We start from the raw sequence: 20,887 nt of genomic DNA, 5'->3' as shown, positions 1-20,887 counted from the left end.
CCGTGAGCCACCTGCCACGCCCATGCCAGCATCCCTGCCCCTCAGCCACAAGCAGTGCCGTCTCTCCACCAGCTGTCTGTTTACCCAACGCTCAAGATTTGCTTCTTCAAACCCAACCACTAGTACAAAATATCAACTCCCAAATAACCTGAAGCTGAAGGTCACATGATACGCCTTCAACAGGGAGCTACAGGGAGCTCTCCTGTTTCATCCTGATCAGGAAAACTTCACAAGGATGTTTCATTTATCAAAACAACCCCTGCGAACTCTTTTGGAATAATATAATTCATTTTCCTTGCTTGAGTAGCATTTCAAGTAGAAGTACTTTTATTTCAAGGCACCGTATCAATCTCTCCTATGGGTGTCTCTCTAAGAACACCCTGCCTCCATGTGTAAAAATCCTAAAAAAAAGAAAAAAAAACACACAGTGATGACAGCCATTCACAAACTTTCACTCACGTGACTGTGTTCACTGGGACACAGGTTCCAGGAGGCTGGATGCCACAGTTATAATTGACATTAACATTTAGACTCTGTTATAATTGGAACAGAGCCCCCCACTGAGGCCCCCCAAAGGACAGAGAGTTGAACAGAACACTTAGAAAGAGCTGGTGAGGTGGGGGACCCTCAAGACCAGAAATCCATGTCAACGTGGCAGCGTTGGCGTCCCTCCCCACTGTCCTCACTTCTCTTCCTCCCCCTCGCTCAGGTTGGCATTCCCCTGGAGTGTCGATGTCAGCTTGCTCTGCAAGAGGGCTGCCAGCTTTTTGGATGTCTTTTTGAGGAGCGCGCTGCCCGGGTGGGCACTGTTCACGTGCAGGTACAGGTCCTCCTGAGTGGGGCCAGTGTAGCCGCAGTCCTCGCAGACGTACAGCTTGTCCCGGCGCTGCTTGTAGGCGTACTGCTGCTGCACCCCGTGGATCTTCTTCAGGTGGGACTCCAGGGAGCAGCGCTGGGTGAAGGCTTTGTGGCAGACATCACATTTGTAGGGGCGAATGCCTGCAAGGGGGAGGGGCAGGCATAGCACCGGTTGGTCCCAGCCAAGCCACAGATTCCAGCCTATGAAGCCATTAAAAATCACCATGCACAACCCAACAGCAAAAAACCAAACAACCCGATTCAAAAATGGGCTGAGGATCTGAATAGTCATTGGTCCAAAGAAGACTGACAGAGGGCCAACAGACACATGAAAAGATGCTCACTGTCACCAATCATCAGAAAAATGCAAATCAGAACCACATAGATATGAGACATCACCTCACGCCTGTCAGAATGGCTATCATTACAAAGATGAGATAATAAAGGCTGGTGAGGACGTGGAGAAAAGGGGACCCTATGCACTGCTGGTGGGAATGTAAACTGGTGCAGCCAATATGGAAACCAGTATGGAGGGTCCTCGAAAACTTAAAGGTAAAATTTACATATGATCCAGCAGTCTCACTCTGGGTCTTTATCCAAAGGAAATGAAAACAGGATCTCAAAGAGATATCTCCACACGCATGTTCACTGTAGCATTATTCACAGTAGCCAAGACATTATTCACACAAGCCAAGCTAAGTGTCTCTCAACAAATGGACGGATAAAAAAGATGTGGTACATAATGGATGGACCTGGAGATTATCATACTAAGTGAAGTAAGTCAAAGACAAATATCATATATCACTTATACGTGGAATCTAAAAATATGATACAAATGAACTTATTTACAAAACAGAGACTCCCAGATAGAAAACAGACTTACGAATACCAAATGGAGACAGGGCGGGGGCACGGGGGATAAATTCGAAGTTTGGGATTAGCAGATACAAACTACTATATACAAAATAAACAACAAGGTCCAACAGGGAACTACATTCAATATCTTATAATAATCTACAATGAAAAAGAATATGAAAAATATATAGAACTAAATCCCTATGCTGTATACCAGAAACTAACACAACATTGTAAATGAACTACACTTGAATTTTTTTTTAATGTGGACTATATATATATACACACACACACTGGATTATTCAGCCATGAGAAAGAAAATCCTACCACTTGCAACAACATGGATGGACCTTAAGGACATTTTGCTCAGTGAGATAAGCCAGAGGGAGAAAGACAAAACCTGTCTGCTATCACTTACATGCAGAAAAGTCAAAGCCCCAGAAACAACAGGAAAATAGTTGGCAGGGGCTGAGGGGTGGGGGAAACAGGGAGACAAAAAAGATCACCACGACCGAGGATTCAGCGTGAGGAAAATGATTAAGGCAGGAGACAAAACTGTCCACAAAGGTTCCCAACATCCACATGAGCAAACATAATAAAAGTGGATGCAAACACAGCAAAACACCGCCACCCGGCTTCGGGGGGAGGAGTTTGTCTTCCCATGTGCACGCCCTACTGTTTTGGTCTTCCAGTGGGCTGAATAAACCTTGTTTTTTATTTTAGTTTGGGTTTTCCTGGAAAAGGAGTTATTTGGGAGGTGACCCCAGGAAGGGTGATGCAGGAAAAGTGGGAGGTGACTCCTCACCTGCAGGGGAGGGGAGAAGTAAGAAGGAAGGGGGGTTGGGGGGTGGAGTCATCCAGCCAGTTGCCAGTTGCTGGGAGACCAGAGTACAGTGGGCCAGGCAAGGTGGGAGACTAGAACACACACCTCCGAGTCACCCTGCCCCTCGGGAGCGGGGGTCTTTGTCCACGTGCTCCTTGTGCTCCCGCAGCGCTGTGGAGGGCGGCCCCAGGAGGCACTGGCTCCCTCCCCAGCACTTCCGGTCTGCCCATAGGTAGGGTGGGCTCCAATGAGACCACCCCCAGGCAGGGCTGCAGGTGTGGGCAGCTGCAACATCAACAGTCGTGCCCAGAAATGGCAGGGGCAGGACACTGATGGTGTCAGCTACAGTTAGGAAAGCATTTCCAACCTAGCTCTTGTGCTGGCTTTAGCATCAGGCTAATACGTACGAGTGGGGACTGCCTTCCAGATAGACAAGTCACACTTACCATATAGAGCAGGGAGCTCAGCCTCACTACATCACAGTCATTCCTGCGCCCACCACGGGAACCCTGACTGTGTGAGATGAGGATGGCAGGTAAGGAAATGGAAGTAGGTCTATCTCAGGCTATAAAGGGGGCGGGGGGATACTGGCTGCCAAGGAAGCACAGTGTCCCATGGCATGGAAACCCGGGAGAGGGTGAATACTGTGCTCCGGGTGCGAGAGGAGAGATGGGGCAGCCACCAGTCAGACCATCTCAGAGCCCAGAGGCCAGGAAGGCCATCGCCCTCCCCAAAGCCTCAGGCACAGAATTTAAGAGTATGCCCCAAATGCATCAATCAAGACAAATATTTTAAAAATCAAAATACATACCCAAAAAAAGCCCATGATGAACAAATTATCAAAATTTTAAATACGGACAGGACCCACCAGGGCTGCGTGGAGTCATACTGGAGCTTAAGGTGAAAGGAAAAATGCATGTCCCCATACAGATGTATGTATGTATGTATGCATGCATGTATGTATTTAAGTCAGCTCTCTCTATCCCAAAGCAGCCAATAATGAACAAGATCTTTTCCCTTAAAAAAAAAATTTCTTTTAATCATTCTTTGTTTTTCCTTCCAGTTTTTTTTAAATTGAGATATAACTGACATATAGCACTGTATACTTTTTTTTGTAGAGGGGAAGTTTTACATTTTTATTAATTTTTTTAAACGGAGGTACTGGGGATTTGAACCCAGGACCTTGTGCTTGCTAGGAATGCCCTCTACCACTGAGCTGTACCCTCCCCACTTTATTTATTTTTTTAATGGCTATTTTTTTCCCACCAGAATGTTTGCATTGCTGAAAAAATAGTGAAAAATTGAAAAGTAGGTATATTAAACTTCACATTCTAAAATGCTTAAATACTTTATTTATATAATAATGGAATTTATTATGCTTTTACTATCCTGGCTTTAATGGAAGCAAACTATCAAAAGATATTTTCAAACTCCACTTTTTTGGCTTAACGATATTCCTGGAGATTTTGCCATGTTTGTGCCTATAACTTGATTTCATTCTTTTTATCAGCACCATTGCATCTTGCTGTACAGCTGCACCCAAATCGCATCTTTTAAAAACTAGAGACTGAGGAAGCACTGCTCCAGCCACACGCTCCCATCAAAGGCTGCCTGTACAACCTGGCGGTAATGGGTGGTCCACCAGCCATCACATCACCTAGGAGCTTCTCAGAAATGCAGGGTCTCGGGCCCCACCTCAGACTTATTTGAGCCGGAAACAAAATCCCCTAGAGGGCTTGTTAAAACTCAGATCCTGGGTCCCACCCCTGGCACTCTGCTTCTGGGGTGGGGCTGAGAATCTGCATTTCTAACACGGTCCCAGGTGATGTGGAGGCTGCTGATGCCTGGAGTCACAGGTCTGAAGCAATGCCAGGTGGAGCCTTAGGACAGCACCTGGGGTTCCAAGGCAGCCAAGCCTCACCATGTCTCCTCTTCAAGTTAAAGTCCCCGGTTCCTTAACAGGGACCTACTGTATAGCACAGGGAACTACATCCAATTTCTTGTGATAAGCTATAACGGAAAAGAATCTGAAAACATATGTAAATATATATGTATGTATATGTATAACGGAATCGCTTTGCTGTACTCCTGAAACTAACATTGTAAATCAACTACACTTCAATAAAAAGTAAAATCAAATAAATAAATATAGACACTAAGGAGTCAAAAAAAAAAAAAAGTCCCCAGTTCCTTACTGGTGGAGTTTGATGAGGGAAGGAGGCCGCCCCACAAGGTGGCACTCCACTCCCTGGGGGGAGGGAGTGCTATTCCCTTCCCCCCTTGCCCCTCCCCCCCACTCCAAACTTCTCCCAATCTGCATTTATCCCAATCCAGTCAATCTTTCCCTTTAGGCTCCAAACAGACACCATTGTTCCTTCTTCAATCAAGATAGGATTTGTTTGCCTTCTCCTCCTTCTCAATGTGGCCCAGATGGAACATAAGACCAGAGGGCGTGGGGTGGGGCAGGGAGCGGGCAGAGACGCAGCTCTGGCCACTGCCCCCTCCCCACTTCCCTGACCTCCGATCTGGATTCCTCAGCCTCCCTCTCTGGAACTCTGAAGCTCCCATAAGAATGGCAGGCACCTTGAACTGACTCCTTTATTCCAGTCAGAGCGGAAAAGGTATAACCAACACGAGGTGTACCGCTCCCCACCACCTCCCCACAGAGACTAAGTGGGGGGCCCCACAGATGCGTACCCTTTTCAACTGGTTATAGCAGCTTGTGCTTTCTGCTCTATAGCTTTTACACTGACTGAAGTCTTTTACAGAATAAATCATCACTTTATAAACAAGAAAAATAAAATGCTTTCAATAAATGCTGTGTTTGTCTGATGAGCCTGGCACCCCCGTCATGCTAGCGAGCCACACCCAGACCACCCCCAACACCTAGAGAAATGAGATTCCCCGCATCCCACCCCCCACCCCCGGGGGGCCGCTGGTGCTGGGGGCCTGCCAGCAGCGAAGGTGGAGACACTCCGCGCTGAGTCTGGCACACGCCAGTGCTGGTGGCTATATTTTACTCTAAACGACGGCTCTCCCCCAACCAAAAGCCAGTCATCTCCTTCCACGGATGGCCAGCTGGTTCAACCTGAAACACTTAAAGAAATCCAAAAGAATGTTCTCTAAAAACAGGCCCATGACGTTTTTCTCACGGGCTGGGGACTGAATATACATTCGTTTCTTTCTTTTTATTTTTTATTTTTTTAGAGGGAGGAAGTAATTAGATTTGTTTATTTGTTTGTTTATTTTTATTTATTTTAAATGGAGGTACGGGGGATTGAACCCAGGACCTCGTGCATGCTAAGCATGTGCTCTACCACTGAGCCATACCCTCCCCGCTACATTTATTCTTGAAAGCTCATGGCTCCCCTCCCTCTATTTTGACCTGAGACCAGTCAGTGGCTGTAATGTTTCACGTTGGCCTCAGTGATCTGTCAACCCCACTTAAATACAGCAATTTTCCCTATTAAGTGTGTAGTGGATGTTGGTGGTCCCCAGTCCAGACTCCCCTTTCTGGGCCAGTGCCTCACTCCTCAGCTGCCATCTGTGTTGGCAGCTGACAACTCCCTGCTGTCCCTTTCTCCAAGGGATGGACACTAAGTAACTGGCCTCTCTGCCCAGGAGAAAGGCGGCTCCTAGCCAATGTCTGACTGACGAGTGCAGAGAGGTCCCCAGCTCGCCCAAAGACAGGACCATCCACACTCCAGAGCCCCTGGTGGCATCAGGCTGGGGCCAGACTCCAGCTGAGGCCACCTCCCTGCTCAGTTCTTCCCCTCCCCTGCCCGGCTCCCCTCCCTCACAGGCTTCTCCTGAGAGACCTCCCTCAAGAAACTGGTTTATGAGTCGCCATCTCAGAATCTGCTTCTAGGGAACCCGACCTAAGACAATTTGAATTGAAAATAGCCATTCGTTGCCGATGTATCTTAACCGACTTTTTTCTGTACCAGTTTCTCTCTTCTAGTCTGGAATCAGATGTCATCTGACTATCCCCCCTCCCCCATCTCAAACACACACACCTCTGATTCACTCTTTCCTTGGTGAAGTCACATCCAAAAAAGAAGTCTTTATCTTTTCTTTCATCTGCTTGGATATTAAGGTAAGACATTTTCGGTCTCTGGTTTCTCTGGATCTTTTCCAAGATGTTTCCTTGTATTTTGAGTCTTTCCTCAGATGCCCTGTGCTCTCAGTAATTGCAGAGGACAGGAGGGAACGTAGGGGAGGGAGGGTTAATCCTGATTTCCCCCGTCCCACTGTCTTGGCCCACCTTGTCAATATTGTCATCACAATTCTCAGAAGAAGGGCCCTGGGATCCCAGATCAGTTTAAATTAGTCATGGCCTAACCGGACTGGAAGCAACCATAACCTTCACTCAACTATCTACAGTATTTGTGAGAACAATGTCCACATCTTTGCTTCTGGTCCAAATACAACACTTAACTGTAATTGTCAAAAATCCCATATTCTTGTCTCAACCAAAGGCAAAACCAAACTCACAGAGTTCTGGCAAGATCTTTTGGAGCCAGTGAGGTGGTTCACATGAACTACAAAAAGGTCTGAGAACCCCAAATTTTCATTTTTTTTTTTTTACTGGTTCTCCCTTCTGTACAGAGCTCAGAGCTGGTAGGGTAGGCCTCTCGCACCCGAAGGCCAGGCAGGTTCCTCCACAGACCGCACAGCATCCCAAGAGCTGGTGCCCCTTTTTCCATTTGCCACAAACTCATTTGTCAGCAAGCCCCTGGCTCCTCATTCTGATCCAGTATTACCTCCATCAGGAAACAAGCCAGAGCAGGGAAAATAGGTTCAAGACATTTCCATAATTCTATTTGTTGGTCACTTTGAGAGTCAATTATAATTTAAAAATTGTAAATAGGGGTAGAGTGCATGCTTAGCATGCATAAGGTCTGAGTTCAATCCCCAGTACCTCCTCTAAAAATAAATAAACCTAACTACCTCCCTCCCCACCTCCAAAAAAATAAAGAATAGAAAAAAAATTGTTTAATAATTATCTGTAGAGTCAGTAATCTTAGTACTGTCCAACAGCAATTAAAATGCAAGCCACTTTGTAATTTTAAAATGTCCAGTAGCCTCACTAAAATAAATAAAAATATGCAGGTGAAATTAATTTCAAAAGTATATTTTGTTTACCCCAATACATTCAAAAGATTACCATTCCAATAAGGAATCAACATTTAAAATGGAGATATTTAACATTCTTATTTTGTATCCTCTCCCTAATAAATTTCTTACACCCAAATACTTGCATCAGGCTCTGCTTTTGGGGCAACCCAAACTAAAACCTTCTCATCTGCAATGCTCTTACTCCTGTCCAGATGTGAAAATCTTGCTTATCCTTCAAGGCTTGGCCAAAAGGACACCTCCTCTGAGAAGCCTCCCTGGCGCCTCCTCAGAAAAAATGCACCTTCCAGGCCTCCCCACTAGCATCGCCCCCTTTCCTTCTGTCTGGCATGCCTGCTGGTTTTCCTGGGTCACAGTCAGGTGTTTGGGTTCTTTCTCCCTGCCTTGGTTGAGCTCTGCAAGCACGGCCCGTCTTCAGGCCTGTCACACAGCAGGTTCTCAGGAAAACTCTGCCAACTGTTTCAACATTTACCACCACAAATAGTTAATGTTTACCAAGCGCTTACAATGTGTGAAGCACTTTATAAGCCATTACTGCCCTGAAACCTCACAACCATCACTCAGGTGATAGGTAATAACACCATGCCCATTTTACAGATGGACAAACTAAAGCAAAAAGATAAATAATTTAGACAAGAGCACACTCAGCTAGCTCAGATCTGGAGGTCTTATCTACTAAACTTGCAAACTCTTCCCTGAGAGCAGTCAGTGACTAATACTTCCACTAATGGAGAATTAACTCAATCACAAATGAGGCAGCTCCAGCAGCGCAGTGTTTGCTCCAACTGAAGGTACCAACAGCCAGCAATGCTCCCCAAGCCCCCTTCACTGTGTCTTCAAGGCCAGGATGAGAGAGTGACCACAGAGCCCACCAGGCAAGGAGTTTCAGAAGCAAAGGGCCATGCCCTCAAGGCTGTCCTCAGACAGAGATGAAGAGCTGAGGAACGCTCCAGGACAATCCACGACAAATGACTGAGTGAGTGGTCCCCAGCTTCCTCCAGCCCTTGGGTCAGTTGTCTACAAGCCCAGCTTTGCAGCCATTTGTTGGGTCCAACCATAGCCTTGGGTCCCCCCATCCTACCACCACCCACAGGACCCTTTGCCATCTGTAGGACCCTCCACCACTCGCCACTCCCTAAGCATTCTACTGGGTTGCATTTCTGTCACGTCCAAAACCAGGAAACAGTCATTAGTGCTGTTAGAAGTCACATTAGTGGAGCCTCTCAGAGGGAAGGAGATGGTGACCGGAGAGGGCAGAAGGGAGGGGGCAGTGACTTATGAGGAAAAGAAATATTCCAGCTCCTTATATGGGTGGGTTCACTTTGTAAAAATTCCCACATTCTCAAACTATGCACTTATGATTTGTGTGCTTTGCTGGATGTTTGTTACATTTAAATGAAAATTTCCCTTTAGAAAAGTTTTTTTTAAAGGAAAAAAGAAAAACTTTTTAGTACACCAGTCCATGCTCTAAGGTGGAGGACACCCTTCTCAGGCCAGGAAGGCAGCCTATGGCCAGTATTCTAAGAACAAAAAAAGTGTGATAAGAGCTATAAAAGAAATCCGAATACAGAGGATCTGAGAAGGGCCCTAGATGGGGGCGAGGGAACTCAGAGCCCCACTGGGAGAGAGGCGTGGACATTTTCCCATCCCCACCTAAATGGCAGAGGAACCACTAAACCCTGAGAGGGCTTGAGGGCTCAGTGAAACTATAAATAATAAATTCTATGAGGCTATAGGGAGAGTGAGTGGTGACCATGATGAGACTGAATGGTTAGGACTGGATGGTTTAAATGAGATGAAATGGAATTGGATGGATAAATTAGGATGGGACAGGATGGGATGGGAGGGGGTAGGATGGGGGATGGAATGGGATGGGGTGGGAGAGGTTAGGATAGGGTTTGAAAATGGGACCCAGACTGTGAGGGGCTTTACGCAAAACCCAACAAGATGGGAGTTTGGATTTCATCCTGCCACAGCTTTTTAGCGGGGAAGTGGCATCTTACAATTCTCCTCAAGGGATCACTCTGGCAAAGGTGTGGACAGTGGACCTCAAGGAGAAGCCTGAGGGCCCAGATGTTTCCTACATAAAACTAAGGAGGCTACTAACAATCAGAAGGGCCGGCAGAGAGCCAACGGGCTCCCCCAGGCCTGCCTGTGGGATGGAGCTGGTGAGGACCCAGACCCGCACTTCACAAGGAGACACTGAGGAGGTTTCAGGGGAGGAAGGTACTTGCCCACCAGCCCCTAGGAGGCTCGGGCAGCTCTAAGCCAGCTGGGTTATTTCCTCCTTCTCTGTCTGAGCTCTCGGGAGGAAAACGATGCTATTTTGAGATAGGCTCACTTCCCAAGAGAGGAGCATAAAATACCACCAATGGGACCACAGGAGCCACACGCTAGCCGTCAGCCCGGCCCCAGGGCTGCCCCAGGAACCCCGCTCCCCGTGGCGGCGTCACAGCTCCCTGGCCACTTGCGGCCGGTCATGTCTCCCCCGCCAGAACTGGCGCCACTATCCCCCTCTCACAGGGCAAGACCAGGCCTCCAGAAGGGTTTGCCTGGCCCCAGGGGACACTGCTGGCCGGTGGTAAAGCCAGGAGGCCGGGCCCCAAATGCTGCGCCCTGCGATCTTTCCAGAAACACAGCACAGCTCCAGGCTCCCAACTTGGTTCTCTGGGGGCAAAGAACAGGGGTGCTTGGCCCCGCCCCTCCCTCACCTGTGTGTGTGCGGACGTGCCTCTTGAGGTCGAAGGTGTCGTTGAAGCCCTTGCCGCAGAAGGTGCACAGGTGCCTCTTCACCTGGTTGTGGCACTTGAGGTGCCGGTTGAGCATTCGCTGCAGGCGGAAGGCCTTGCCGCACAGGTCACAGCTGTGAAGCGCCGCGTCCCCGCACGTGCCTGTGGTGAACTGGACAGAGAGAGCCGTGAGGACAGCCCGCCTCCCTGGGCTCCAGGCTTGGCCTGGCTGGGCTTCTGCCTTCCTCAAACTTCCAAGCAGAATTTGGCTGTGGAGAAGCTGGAATCAGGGCAACCCCTCCCCACCTCCATTCTCCCCTTTGTTCTTGGAACAAACCTCTGACTTCTAGCTGGGGACACCCACCCAGCTAAACCCCGGCTTTCCCCAGCCCCACAGCAGGTCCCCGTGGTGAGACCACCTGGCTGATGAAATGTACTCTGAGGGGAAGGAGGGTGCCCCCTCCCTCCCTGACTCCTTCCTGCTAGCTGGAGCTCCAACAGCCACCTTGGACCTTAAGGCGGAAGCCAGTGCTGAGGATGGAGGAACAGAAGGAAAGGAGAAGTCTAGGTCCCGATAACATCCTGGAGTCTCCAAAGACAGCCACAATCAATTCCTTCCCCCGGTGCCTGCATCCTTTAGAGATGGAGACTGTTTCCTCTCCTGTCCCATCTGGGCAGGCTTGTGTCAGTTCCAGGTCTTGAGAGAACTTCCAGCTTCTACATCCTCCCTCCTGGAAGCCAGCTGCCGCGAAGGAGCCCAAGACCCCCGTGCTGTGAGGAAGCCCACGCAGCCGCGTGGAGGAGCACTGAGGTGCCACGTATGAGGGGACTCACTGGCTTTCTGGCCCACCCAGGGCAGCCACCAGAGCGAACAGCCTCGGCCCAGAGTACAACCCTCTCGACCAACCCCAGCTCCCGACCCACAATCATGAACAAATTGAACAGTCATCTTGAGAAGTGACTGTGTCAGGATCCCACAGCCTCATTATCAGAAAAACCGTCACCAAATCTCAGTTCTGGACTGCCTGGTCCATTCTCTCAACCGGGTTTGCTGCCTCAAAGGAAGAAAACAGAATCTCCAACTGTGTGATGAAAAACACCAGATCGGATGTATTCATCAAAGGTTTCCTAGTTACCTGGTCCTAGTTATCAGATCCTTTGGAAGATGGATCCAATTGTTCTGCCAAAATTCTATTCACAAAAGGACCTAGAAAATTTACTTTCAGACAAGCATCTTCTTAGCAAGAAGAGCTGGCTCTTTCCTGACTTACCTCCTTTCTAGTCTCAGACACCCTCCTCCTTCGACCCACCTTGAGTACCGCCTTCCACTGAGACCCAGCTCAACTGTCCCCTCCCTGATGCAGCTTCTCCAGCCGCTGCAGCCCCTGCCCAAACTAATCCCCGTACCCCTGAGACCAGTGCCCCTCAGATCCCACCGTGCGCACGAATCCTCTGGGGTTCTTGTTAAAACGGGGGTTCTCATTCAGGATGTCTGGTGGGGTCTGGAGGCAGCATTTGTAACCAGCTCCCAGGAGAGGCCACCGTTCAGTCCATGGACCGCACTTGAGATGTGAGGCACTGGCCTTCCCACAGTTCAGTACTTTATTCCAAGTCATTCTAGACGCTTCCATTACACACAAACATTTCCTCAGGTTTCATTCTGGAAACATTCCTCTGGCTTTCTCAGAGCAAAACCGGAAGTTCTCCAAAATGCCTCAGCAAAGGCAGTGTTCCCATTTCTCCAGATATACATCCCCGTTTCACAGCACGGAAAACTGAGTCACCACAAAAGTGCTCCTTTAGGGAATTCCCATAAGGTGCATCCTTCCATCCCATGAAGTATGACTTGCTACCTAAATATGCATCTTGGACAAATCCAGCCCCCAGCCATGAATGAATTATATTCAGAGCCTCTGAAGAGAGGCTTTTTGAAAGAAGATAAAGGGTTAATTAAATGACAAAGGATCATGGACGGTGAAGGCTCCTCTGTCAGACTAGTTCACTCCTCAGAAAGAAAGGAATAATTCCTTCCTCAGAAAGGAGATACTCCTCAGAATTCCTGAGACAGTTTCTAACTCCTCAGAAAAGTATTTGGAGGAAAAATTCCTCAACATGAAGTTTATCCCATAGAGTGTATTTCACTTGTGCCTTGAACTTTGTTCTGTAATAGCAAAAGGCTGAAACTACCTGTATGCCAATCAGTAGGGACTTGTTAAAAAAAAAAATTTTACAAGATGGTAAATGAAAGCAACCAGAACGAGGACAGAGGACCAACTAACTGCCAGCCACGTGAGTGAGCCCCCTTGGGTGTCTAATCCCAGCTGTCATCTGACTGCACCCTCAAAAGAAACCCCAGGCAAGACCCACCTAGCTGAACCCAATCATTCCACAGAACTGGAAGATATCATAATAAATTACTGTAAGATGCTAAATTGGGGTTATTTGTGACAGCAATAGATAACTAGAATGGTGATCGATGTATCATCAGCACCAGGTCGGCCACATTTCTGAGTTGTCTCTCCCAGGATGGGCTCTGTTGTCCAGAAGGCACCTGTGATTCTTGAAATGATGCCCTGTGGGCTGGAGGACCAGCCATCCCTCCTCGGCCCAGCTGTCTGCTCACTGGGGCCATCTTTGTTACGTTTACTCGGGTGCACACCTACCACTCTACCCCCGAAAAGTTCAAAATAGGGCGAACCAACATACCTCGTCACTCTACTCTTCAAGGGGTAGACCAAAACTTGTTGCAGCTTAGTCGTCTCGGTTACAAAATGAGCAAATGGAGAGACAAGAAATGCTGGGGATCATATAAAAACCTACACCTGGCTGCTGCGCAATGTTACTTAGCATCCCTGGCCCACGCTTCCCCACGTGTGAAAATAATCAAATGGAATTAGATGAGTTCTTTCGCTAAATTCAAATCCTGCTCCGCCACGTACAGTCTGGGGCAAAGGCGAGTTACTGAACCTCAGCTTTCATTTCATCACATAAAATGTGGACAATAATGATGCTTGCCTCTTGGATTGTTAGGGAATTAACTAACTCTTAAAGTTTGACAAGCTCCAAACTCCTGTGACCCCTAAATAAAAGGTAATTGGTCAAGGAGGGGAGGGCTGCACTCAGCGGTAGAGCACATGCCTAGCTTGCATGAGGCCCTGGGTTCAATCCCCAGTCCCTCCGTTAAAAATAAACAAATAGGGGGAGGGTGTAGCTCAAGTGATAGAGCACGTGCTTAGCATGCACAAGGTCCTGGGTTCAAGCCTCAGTACCTCCGTTAAAAATAAATAAATAAACCTAATTACCAAAAAAAGGTAATTGGTCAAAACCCCTTGTTCCTCCATTTGTCTTTTGAGTTTTTCTCTCACTGATGGAAGAAGGGAACTAACCTCCAATGTGGGTCACCAGCCCCCAGTCCTTCATCTGCAACTCTGAAATCCGAAAAGCGCTGAAAACCAACATTCTCTCTTATCTCCCTTGGCAACAAAACCGGAAGCTACCCATTTGGGGAAAATATTCACGTTTTGATATGGGAATTATTCATGTGTTCAGTTACAGGTTCAATTACCGTTCCAGACACCATGTTACCTTCTGGAAAAGCGTAATAGTCTCTCTCTCAATCCAAAATTAACACTGTCCAAGAGGTTTATTACCGAAGTGGGGAAGCTACCACGGAGGGTGGGAGATGACATCAGTCTGGACATTAATTAATTAACTGGAGCCAAACTCCGGGCAAGAAAGATGAAGAGAGACTGAGTAAGTCCCCAGCCCGGCAGGTTGGCGCTTTCTTGTTGGCTGTCCTGTTTTCTACAGGATCTCAGCTTTCATTTTAAAAAACACACAAAGTTCTCCTCTAGTTCTTCTAAAACACAGGCCTCTGCAGCAGAAACAAACCCATCATTGTATCAGAGCTGCTGAAGACTTCAGGAGCGTCCGGGGAGGTAGGGACTTCAACTGGCCCTCTGACCAACTTCAAAGCTGACTAAGGTCACTCACCTGCCAACTTGGAAAGGAAAAAAAAAAAAATCCTTATACCTGAAATTAACATTGTAAACCAACTACACTTCAATTAAAAAAAAAAATCCTTTATTTTCTGTGGATGCTTCTACCAGAAGAGTCTTCAAATTAATGGTCCTATTATTAATGGAGGTGACTGTGAGTCCAGGCTACCTTCTGGCGGCCATTTGGACAAGATTTCCATTGACATATTTGCTTATGCTCGAGCACTCAAAACATGCTAAGCGTATTTCTCTGATTCTTTGGGATAAAAATTCCCCTCCTGCTCCCATGGACCATTTCCTTAAGCTTCACAACTCCACTACATGGCAGAATGCAGAACCTTCTCAAACGCAGAGAGGCTGGAGAGAATACATCCCTATAGTCCAGAAGAAACGGAGGCTTAAAGATCTATAACCAGCCTGTGGCCGCATGACTCGTAGGCACCCACACTGAGATTCTGATGGGGCCAGTTATCTGCAAAATGTGCGCCTACACTTCCCCGGGACAGGCCCACGGGTCTGGGCATGATGTGGGGGAGAGGGAGGGGATGAGCCCTACTGTTTGCCTCATATCGCGGTGAGAAATAGCTTCGGGTTCCTTCATGTCAGATTGTTAATGCGAATGGCTGAAGTGTCAAAGACGCCTTCCAACAACGCGAACAGAGTAAGGAGCCTTGGTTGGGCTTTGGCACTAACAACTGTGAGGAACTCAACAAAATCTCTCTGGCTTTATCTTTCTCCTGTTAAATATGAGGTGACTGGACCACAGAAACTTTAAGGATCCCTGTAGTAGATCCCATGGGTGGACACGCTCAGCCTCTATTCCTGCTCCTCTGGTGGCCCTTGCTGTACGGCATAAGCTAGAAAGCTAGACACATGTTACAGAATCCCTTGCAGCTGTGGGTTTTAGATGTGACTTGGGCCCCAGCAGTTACATGCCACTGTCAGGAGATTTGAATTTGTGCCTGAGTTAATTGAGCAGAGGCAGCTCCATGGCAACTGTTTCACACTCTGCACTAGCAGAAGCATTGTGATGCACGAACAGCAGCCATTGAGGCAGCAGCTCCCTAGATGGCCCAGTTCTGCAGTGTTGGCTCTGGGAGTCATTCCTGGAAGCTTAGCCTGGTCTTTCTGTAGTCCATTTAGTACCCTATAATTAACCATTCTCTGCTTAAGCTAGAGGCAGTGGATTCTGTCTCTGCAATGAAATCCACGCTGTCCCTTCCAGCAACAAAAACCCATTTCACCTATATTCCAATTAAAAGCTGGTGGAGTTAACACTGATATTGTTCTCCTATTCCTCCTTTTTCTCCCTTTAAATTAATTTAAGCTTTTTCAGGCATTCATTCCAAGCATTTTCCCTTTTTTTCCTTGCTTCCTGTTTTTCCCTAAACGCTGTCACTTACGTCTAGGGACTGTTGACTCCTTTCTTGCCTGTGTTTCTCCTCTGTGTTGACTTAAGTCCTCCTATGAGTCAGGCATTACTGCACAGGGTGCTGGAAATACAAGCCCTGTAGGAATGTTCCCTGCCTTTGATGGGTCTCAAATCAAGGAGTCTGGTCAGCCAAGGAGATAGCCAGTGAGTTACAATATTGGTGGGGGAATTGAGGCATCCAGTTCTGTCTTGGGAGATAGAAGACAAAAGGCAAGGAGTTAAGGATGGGGCTTATGTTCCCTTCTGAATATCAAATGGATGGGGTTTTTAAAAATACTCACATCCAGGGCAAATCCCTTGTCCCTACCGTAGGCAACAAAATACTGGACGTTAACAAAATTTGCTGTTCATCGCTATCGGCTAACTCCCTACTGGGCAGTTTGTACATGCACAAAATTGCTCAACAATTTACACCCATTATATCATTTAATCTACCCAGTATTTCTGAGAAGCCAATTTTGTTATTTCTCCATCTTACAGTTGAGTGAACTAAGGCTCAGAACAGATAATATATCCCCAACGGCAGCTGGTAAGATAGACCCAGAAGAGATTTTTCTTCTCAGAAACCTTCCAGAGCCCCTCCTCCGCTCCCACAGAAGTATCCACACATTGAGGCGTGGCCCCTTTACCACCTCAGCCTGTCCTGGCTACATTTCTAGCTCCTCACCCCTCCCCTGGACTCCCCAGACCCCAGACATGCTACCCATCCTCCCTCTGGCCACCACAGCTGAGTCCTATCCTTACTCAAGCTTGGGGTTCAGCCCACACGGCCCTAGAACCTGCCTCTCCCCTTCTCCAACAGCCCTCAAATCCACACCAAGAAATCCTTCCTCTGCTCAGAATTTATCACATATTTGCTTGTGGTTCTGGCTTAGTGTTCACTTTCCTGTAATTGAGTTAATAATTAATACGGTATTTGTGTCTCCCCACCAACCCAAATAATTCTAGCTAGAGTTATTAGGTACCTACCATGTTTCACACTTAGCTCATTTATCCTCAGAACTCTGTGAGGTATCATCACTGTTCCCATTTCACAGACAAGGAAATCAAGACCGAGGGATTAGCAACTTGCCCAAGGTCAGACACAGCTAAGAAGTGATGAAGCCAGAGCTCAGAGGCTTAACAGCTACAGTCACATGATCCTGGGTAGTGGCATCTTTATCTTGGGGCTGGGCTGCCTCGTACACAGCAGGCACCTACATAGTGGGGGACGGGATACTGCCTCTTTTTGCAGGTCCCTGGCTCAAATCTGTCCTTCCTCTGGCCCTAAGAATCAACTGCCTAGTGAGTGTTTTCAAGTCATTAAAACAATGCCTCATGCCTGAGTGGCTTTCCCCCTCTTAGGGTTAGGGAACTAATTTCTTAGACAGTTCAGCGTGCTTTGCATAGAATTCTAAAGTTACACATCGTGCTAAGTCACAGGCAATTTGACCAGTCATTTGAACATGGCAGTACCACAGCTGAGAATTGTTGCAGGCTTGGAGCATCTTAACACCAACATGTGGCCTATTTGCAGGTGGAAGCAGAGGGAGAACGAGCCTGAATTTAGTTCTCAGTAAACAAACAAAAACTTCTCTGGAAACTTTGTTAACAGTTGAGCAAAGTCTGTACCTCACCCCCCACCCCTAGGGGCAGCACAAAGACAAGGATCATGGAAATAAGGCTGGTTTACTCACTCCCTTAATCCAAGGCTCCAATGCTGTTCTTTGCCTTGGGGCAGCAAAGAGATGTCCTAAAACGGTGGTTAGGGGACTGGACATTTTTCCTCTGCCACTTTCTCTTCAGGATAATCCGGGCAATTGGGGGACAGAAGGGTAAACTAGCTATAGATGATCGCTAAACAAGGTAGCAACTGCCCTTCCAGCCTGGCGATAAATATGCAAGCGGGACAATTTGTAGAATTTCCCGGAGGGCAGAGCTACCAGCCTCAGGCGAACTGTCCCTCCCAGTTAACCCCATCTGGCCCAGAAAAGCCTCCTGCCGGCTGACTTTGAACCTCAGCAGCACACTGAACAATAGGCTGGATGCCCACACCCAGTTGGAGCATCCTTTAAAGAGGTCTTACCTAAGGATTCCTGCTCAAGCCTCTAGCCTCAATTCATAACCAAATGCACCCCAGCCCACCCTAGAGCCAGAAATATGCATAGGGGAGGGATGACCTCTCCCAGGAAAAGTAACGGAGGTTTTCTCAATCCACAGCAAATCCTAAGGTTTCTCCTTCCCACACACCCCCTGCCTGGGCAGCGGGGCTGCAGGATCACCCTAGAGCGCCCAAGAATTAACACCTACACCAAGGCCTGGAGCCCGCAAAGGCTCACACTAAGGCCCACCTGGCTAGAAACTGGGATCATGTGATTCCTAAAACGCCACTCCCTGGCTCCAGCTGGCTGTGAGTCAGTGGAATGGGACTGTTTAATCTTACAGGTAGCGGATACCTTTTGAGCAGGCAATCATAGAAGTTCCACCTAGGAAAGTACAGATGAGCGTCCCGATAAGATAAGACGTGGCCTACAATTCTAGGAGGCCAGGTAGGGGTGGGAGCTCGAGAGCGGTAACAGAGGAAAACAAACACTCCAAACCACGGGGGAGGGTCAATGGGGCAATTTGCAGTTGAATCCGTTTATCCGTCAATTCGAGAAGCTTTGACCAGCACAAGTTTAAAGTGCCCAGCACAGACCTCGTGTCTAACGGGCACTGTATAATTGGTTCTGGGAACAGTCTGTTATTGTGAGACCCACTGTGTGCCAAGCTGCCGCCACCGTCTCCAGAACTTAAAGAAGGGGGTGAAACTCAGAATTCACAAAGCGCTCAGAACGGCGCCCCAGAGTGGGGATCTCGGAGCCTGGGGTCCCTCCTTTCCCACCCCGGAGCTCCGATGGCCTGGTTGTTCCTCAGGCCTCGCTCACAGAATGGGCTGCTGCGGGGAGGAAGCTGGCCTGCGCCTTTTAGGCAGTTCCAGAGGCCACGCGGGCAGACTCGGCCCGCTCCGGGAGCCGCTCTCCGGGGCGCGGCGCGCGGGCGGCCGTCTGCTCGGCAGGCGGGACGACGCACCGAGGCGCCCTGGCTGCCGCCCAGGGGCAGGTGCAGGAGCGGCGCCGCGGGCGCGCTGCGTGCACCGGTGCCGGGGTGCGCGGGCGGGCGCGGCAGGGAGGGGCGCCGGCCGCGGGAGCCCGACGCCAGGGCGTGGTGCAGGTGGCGGCGGGGGCAGAGTCGACACTGTACCTTGATTTTCGACCTGGCGACTGGGCGCTGCTTCTCCGCCAGGTGTCCACCGGGGCCCTCGCCGTCGCCGGACTCGGGGGTTTCGCGCTCGAGGGCGCGCGGTGACGAGCTGCTCTCGGCGCCTCCCGGCTCCCCCGCGCTGTTGCTGCCGCCGCCGCTGCTGCTGCCGCCGTCGCTGCGGCAGTCCTCGGGGGGTTCGTGGAGCAGACGGTCCAGGCCCACTGCGGAGGGAGGGCCGCGCCCCGACACACAGACACGCGGCGTCAGGCCCAGGCGCCCGCGGCAGTTTGACCTGCGGGCGGTGCCGTCGCCGCCCCGCCCCGCCCCGCCCCGGACCTGGGCACGTCGCCAAAGTGGGCAACGCGGCGGGGGTGCGTGACTAGCCCCCGACTCGGCCTCCCGAGTGAGCTTGGGGTTCTGGGGCCGCTCCTCCGTCCCAGTTCCCTCGCCCCCGAGGAACGGAGGGCCATGCGGCACTGGGGACCCCGCGTGCCGAATTTCCTCTCCCTGGGATGGGGGGGGGGGGGGGGCTGCCCTAGCCCGAGAAAGGTTGACGGATCCCTGTATAAGCCCATGAGGACGTGGGACTGGGGGTTGCCCCTACCCGCCTCCAACCCCCTTCCTGGGCCACCGCCGTCCGCGTTGCAGCCAACGGTCCCGCCGCCGGGCAATTAGAGGCGCCCACTAGGGAGAAGGGGGAGCAGGGCGTCCGGGGTTCCGAGCCTCTCTTGGTCCTCCCGCGCCTCAGTGACCTCCTCCTCCCCCTGAAAGAGGGGCATGGTGTGGGGGAGTCCAGCCCCGGCCGCGGAGCAGAGGGACGGAGTCACCCCTGCCCCCACCCCGGGAACCCGGCGCCCAGGCCCGTGCCCCGCGCAGCGCTCACCTGGGATGTAGGTGTCTGCCCTTTCCTCGTCCGGGAGCTCATCCCAGCTGCGGACCGAGACCCCCGGGCTCCTTCTCTTCACCAGGAAGACTTTGGGCATCGTGGGGCCCCCTCCCCGGACTGCGGCCCCCTCGTCCCGGCTTCTCCCCGCTAGGGGCGGCGGCGGTGGCTCGGTCCCCGGCTCCTGGCGGCCGGAGCCCACCTTCCCGCCGGGCCTGCCCTCTCCCTCCGCCCCCCGCCGCGGCGCGGCCCGGCCTCTCCCCCGCACGCCCGGCGACTCCCAGCCTCCAGGCTCCGCGACACCTATGCCTTAAATCGCGGGTGAGACCACGCCGAGGAAAAAGTTTCATAAGGTGGAATAGAAAAGGCACCAGGAAACTTGGGAGTGAGCATGCGCCCTGCAACATAACGGTGTCAACAAGCTCGCTACCTGTCCGACCGGTTCCGGCGGCCGGGGCTGCCTGTTCCAGCCCTTCCTTAGGCATGAATGTTTGCAAAAGAATTTAACGTCTGCTTCTCCCCCCTCCCCTTTTTAAAAAGGGAAGAACGTTTTTCACTCAACCCCCCTGCCCCATTCCCCAGCACCGGCACCTCGGGGTGAACTCTTTGAGGTAAACCCCACGTCCGCTTCCCAGGGCATCCCTCCCCCCCGAGAGCTGGAGCCCCCGCCGAGTTGCCCACCCTCCACCCCCCGCCCCAAGTGGATTTGTCTCCAACAGGCAAACCAGAAAATGGCTCAGTTCCTCTGGACTCCGTGCATCATTCCCGGGGTTTGTTGAAATCTCGGTGGGCGGAAATGGGAGGCTGCAGGGAGACCTCCCCCAGGATTCTGATCTGGTCAAGAGGGAACTTGGGGGCTTTAGTTCCCCATCTACAGCAGTCCCCCAAATAAATACAGTAAAAATAAATTTTAAATTTCAGCATCTTTAGAGCACGTCATTTTGTGCCATA

General features: G+C 50.1%; 1 protein-coding gene across 1 annotated transcript; it reads right to left on the bottom strand.

Annotated features, from left to right (window-relative positions):
* Positions 1-304: 304 nt before the first annotated feature.
* Positions 305-20,460, bottom strand: OVOL2 (ovo like zinc finger 2). The gene is made up of 4 exons (XM_074347832.1): positions 19,937-20,460; positions 19,054-19,274; positions 10,384-10,573; positions 305-999 (listed from the first exon to the last, which is right to left on the bottom strand). Exons 1-4 carry the CDS (start codon positions 20,034-20,036, stop codon positions 683-685), a joined length of 828 nt encoding a protein of 275 aa, XP_074203933.1. The 5' UTR covers positions 20,037-20,460; the 3' UTR covers positions 305-682.
* Between the last annotated feature and the right edge of the window lie 427 nt (positions 20,461-20,887).

Source organism: Camelus bactrianus, chromosome 19 (assembly GCF_048773025.1).
Source record: "Camelus bactrianus isolate YW-2024 breed Bactrian camel chromosome 19, ASM4877302v1, whole genome shotgun sequence".
NCBI lineage: Eukaryota > Metazoa > Chordata > Mammalia > Artiodactyla > Camelidae > Camelus > Camelus bactrianus.
The sequence above is the reverse complement of the archived record's forward strand: the minus strand, read 5'-3'. Positions and strand labels throughout refer to the sequence as shown.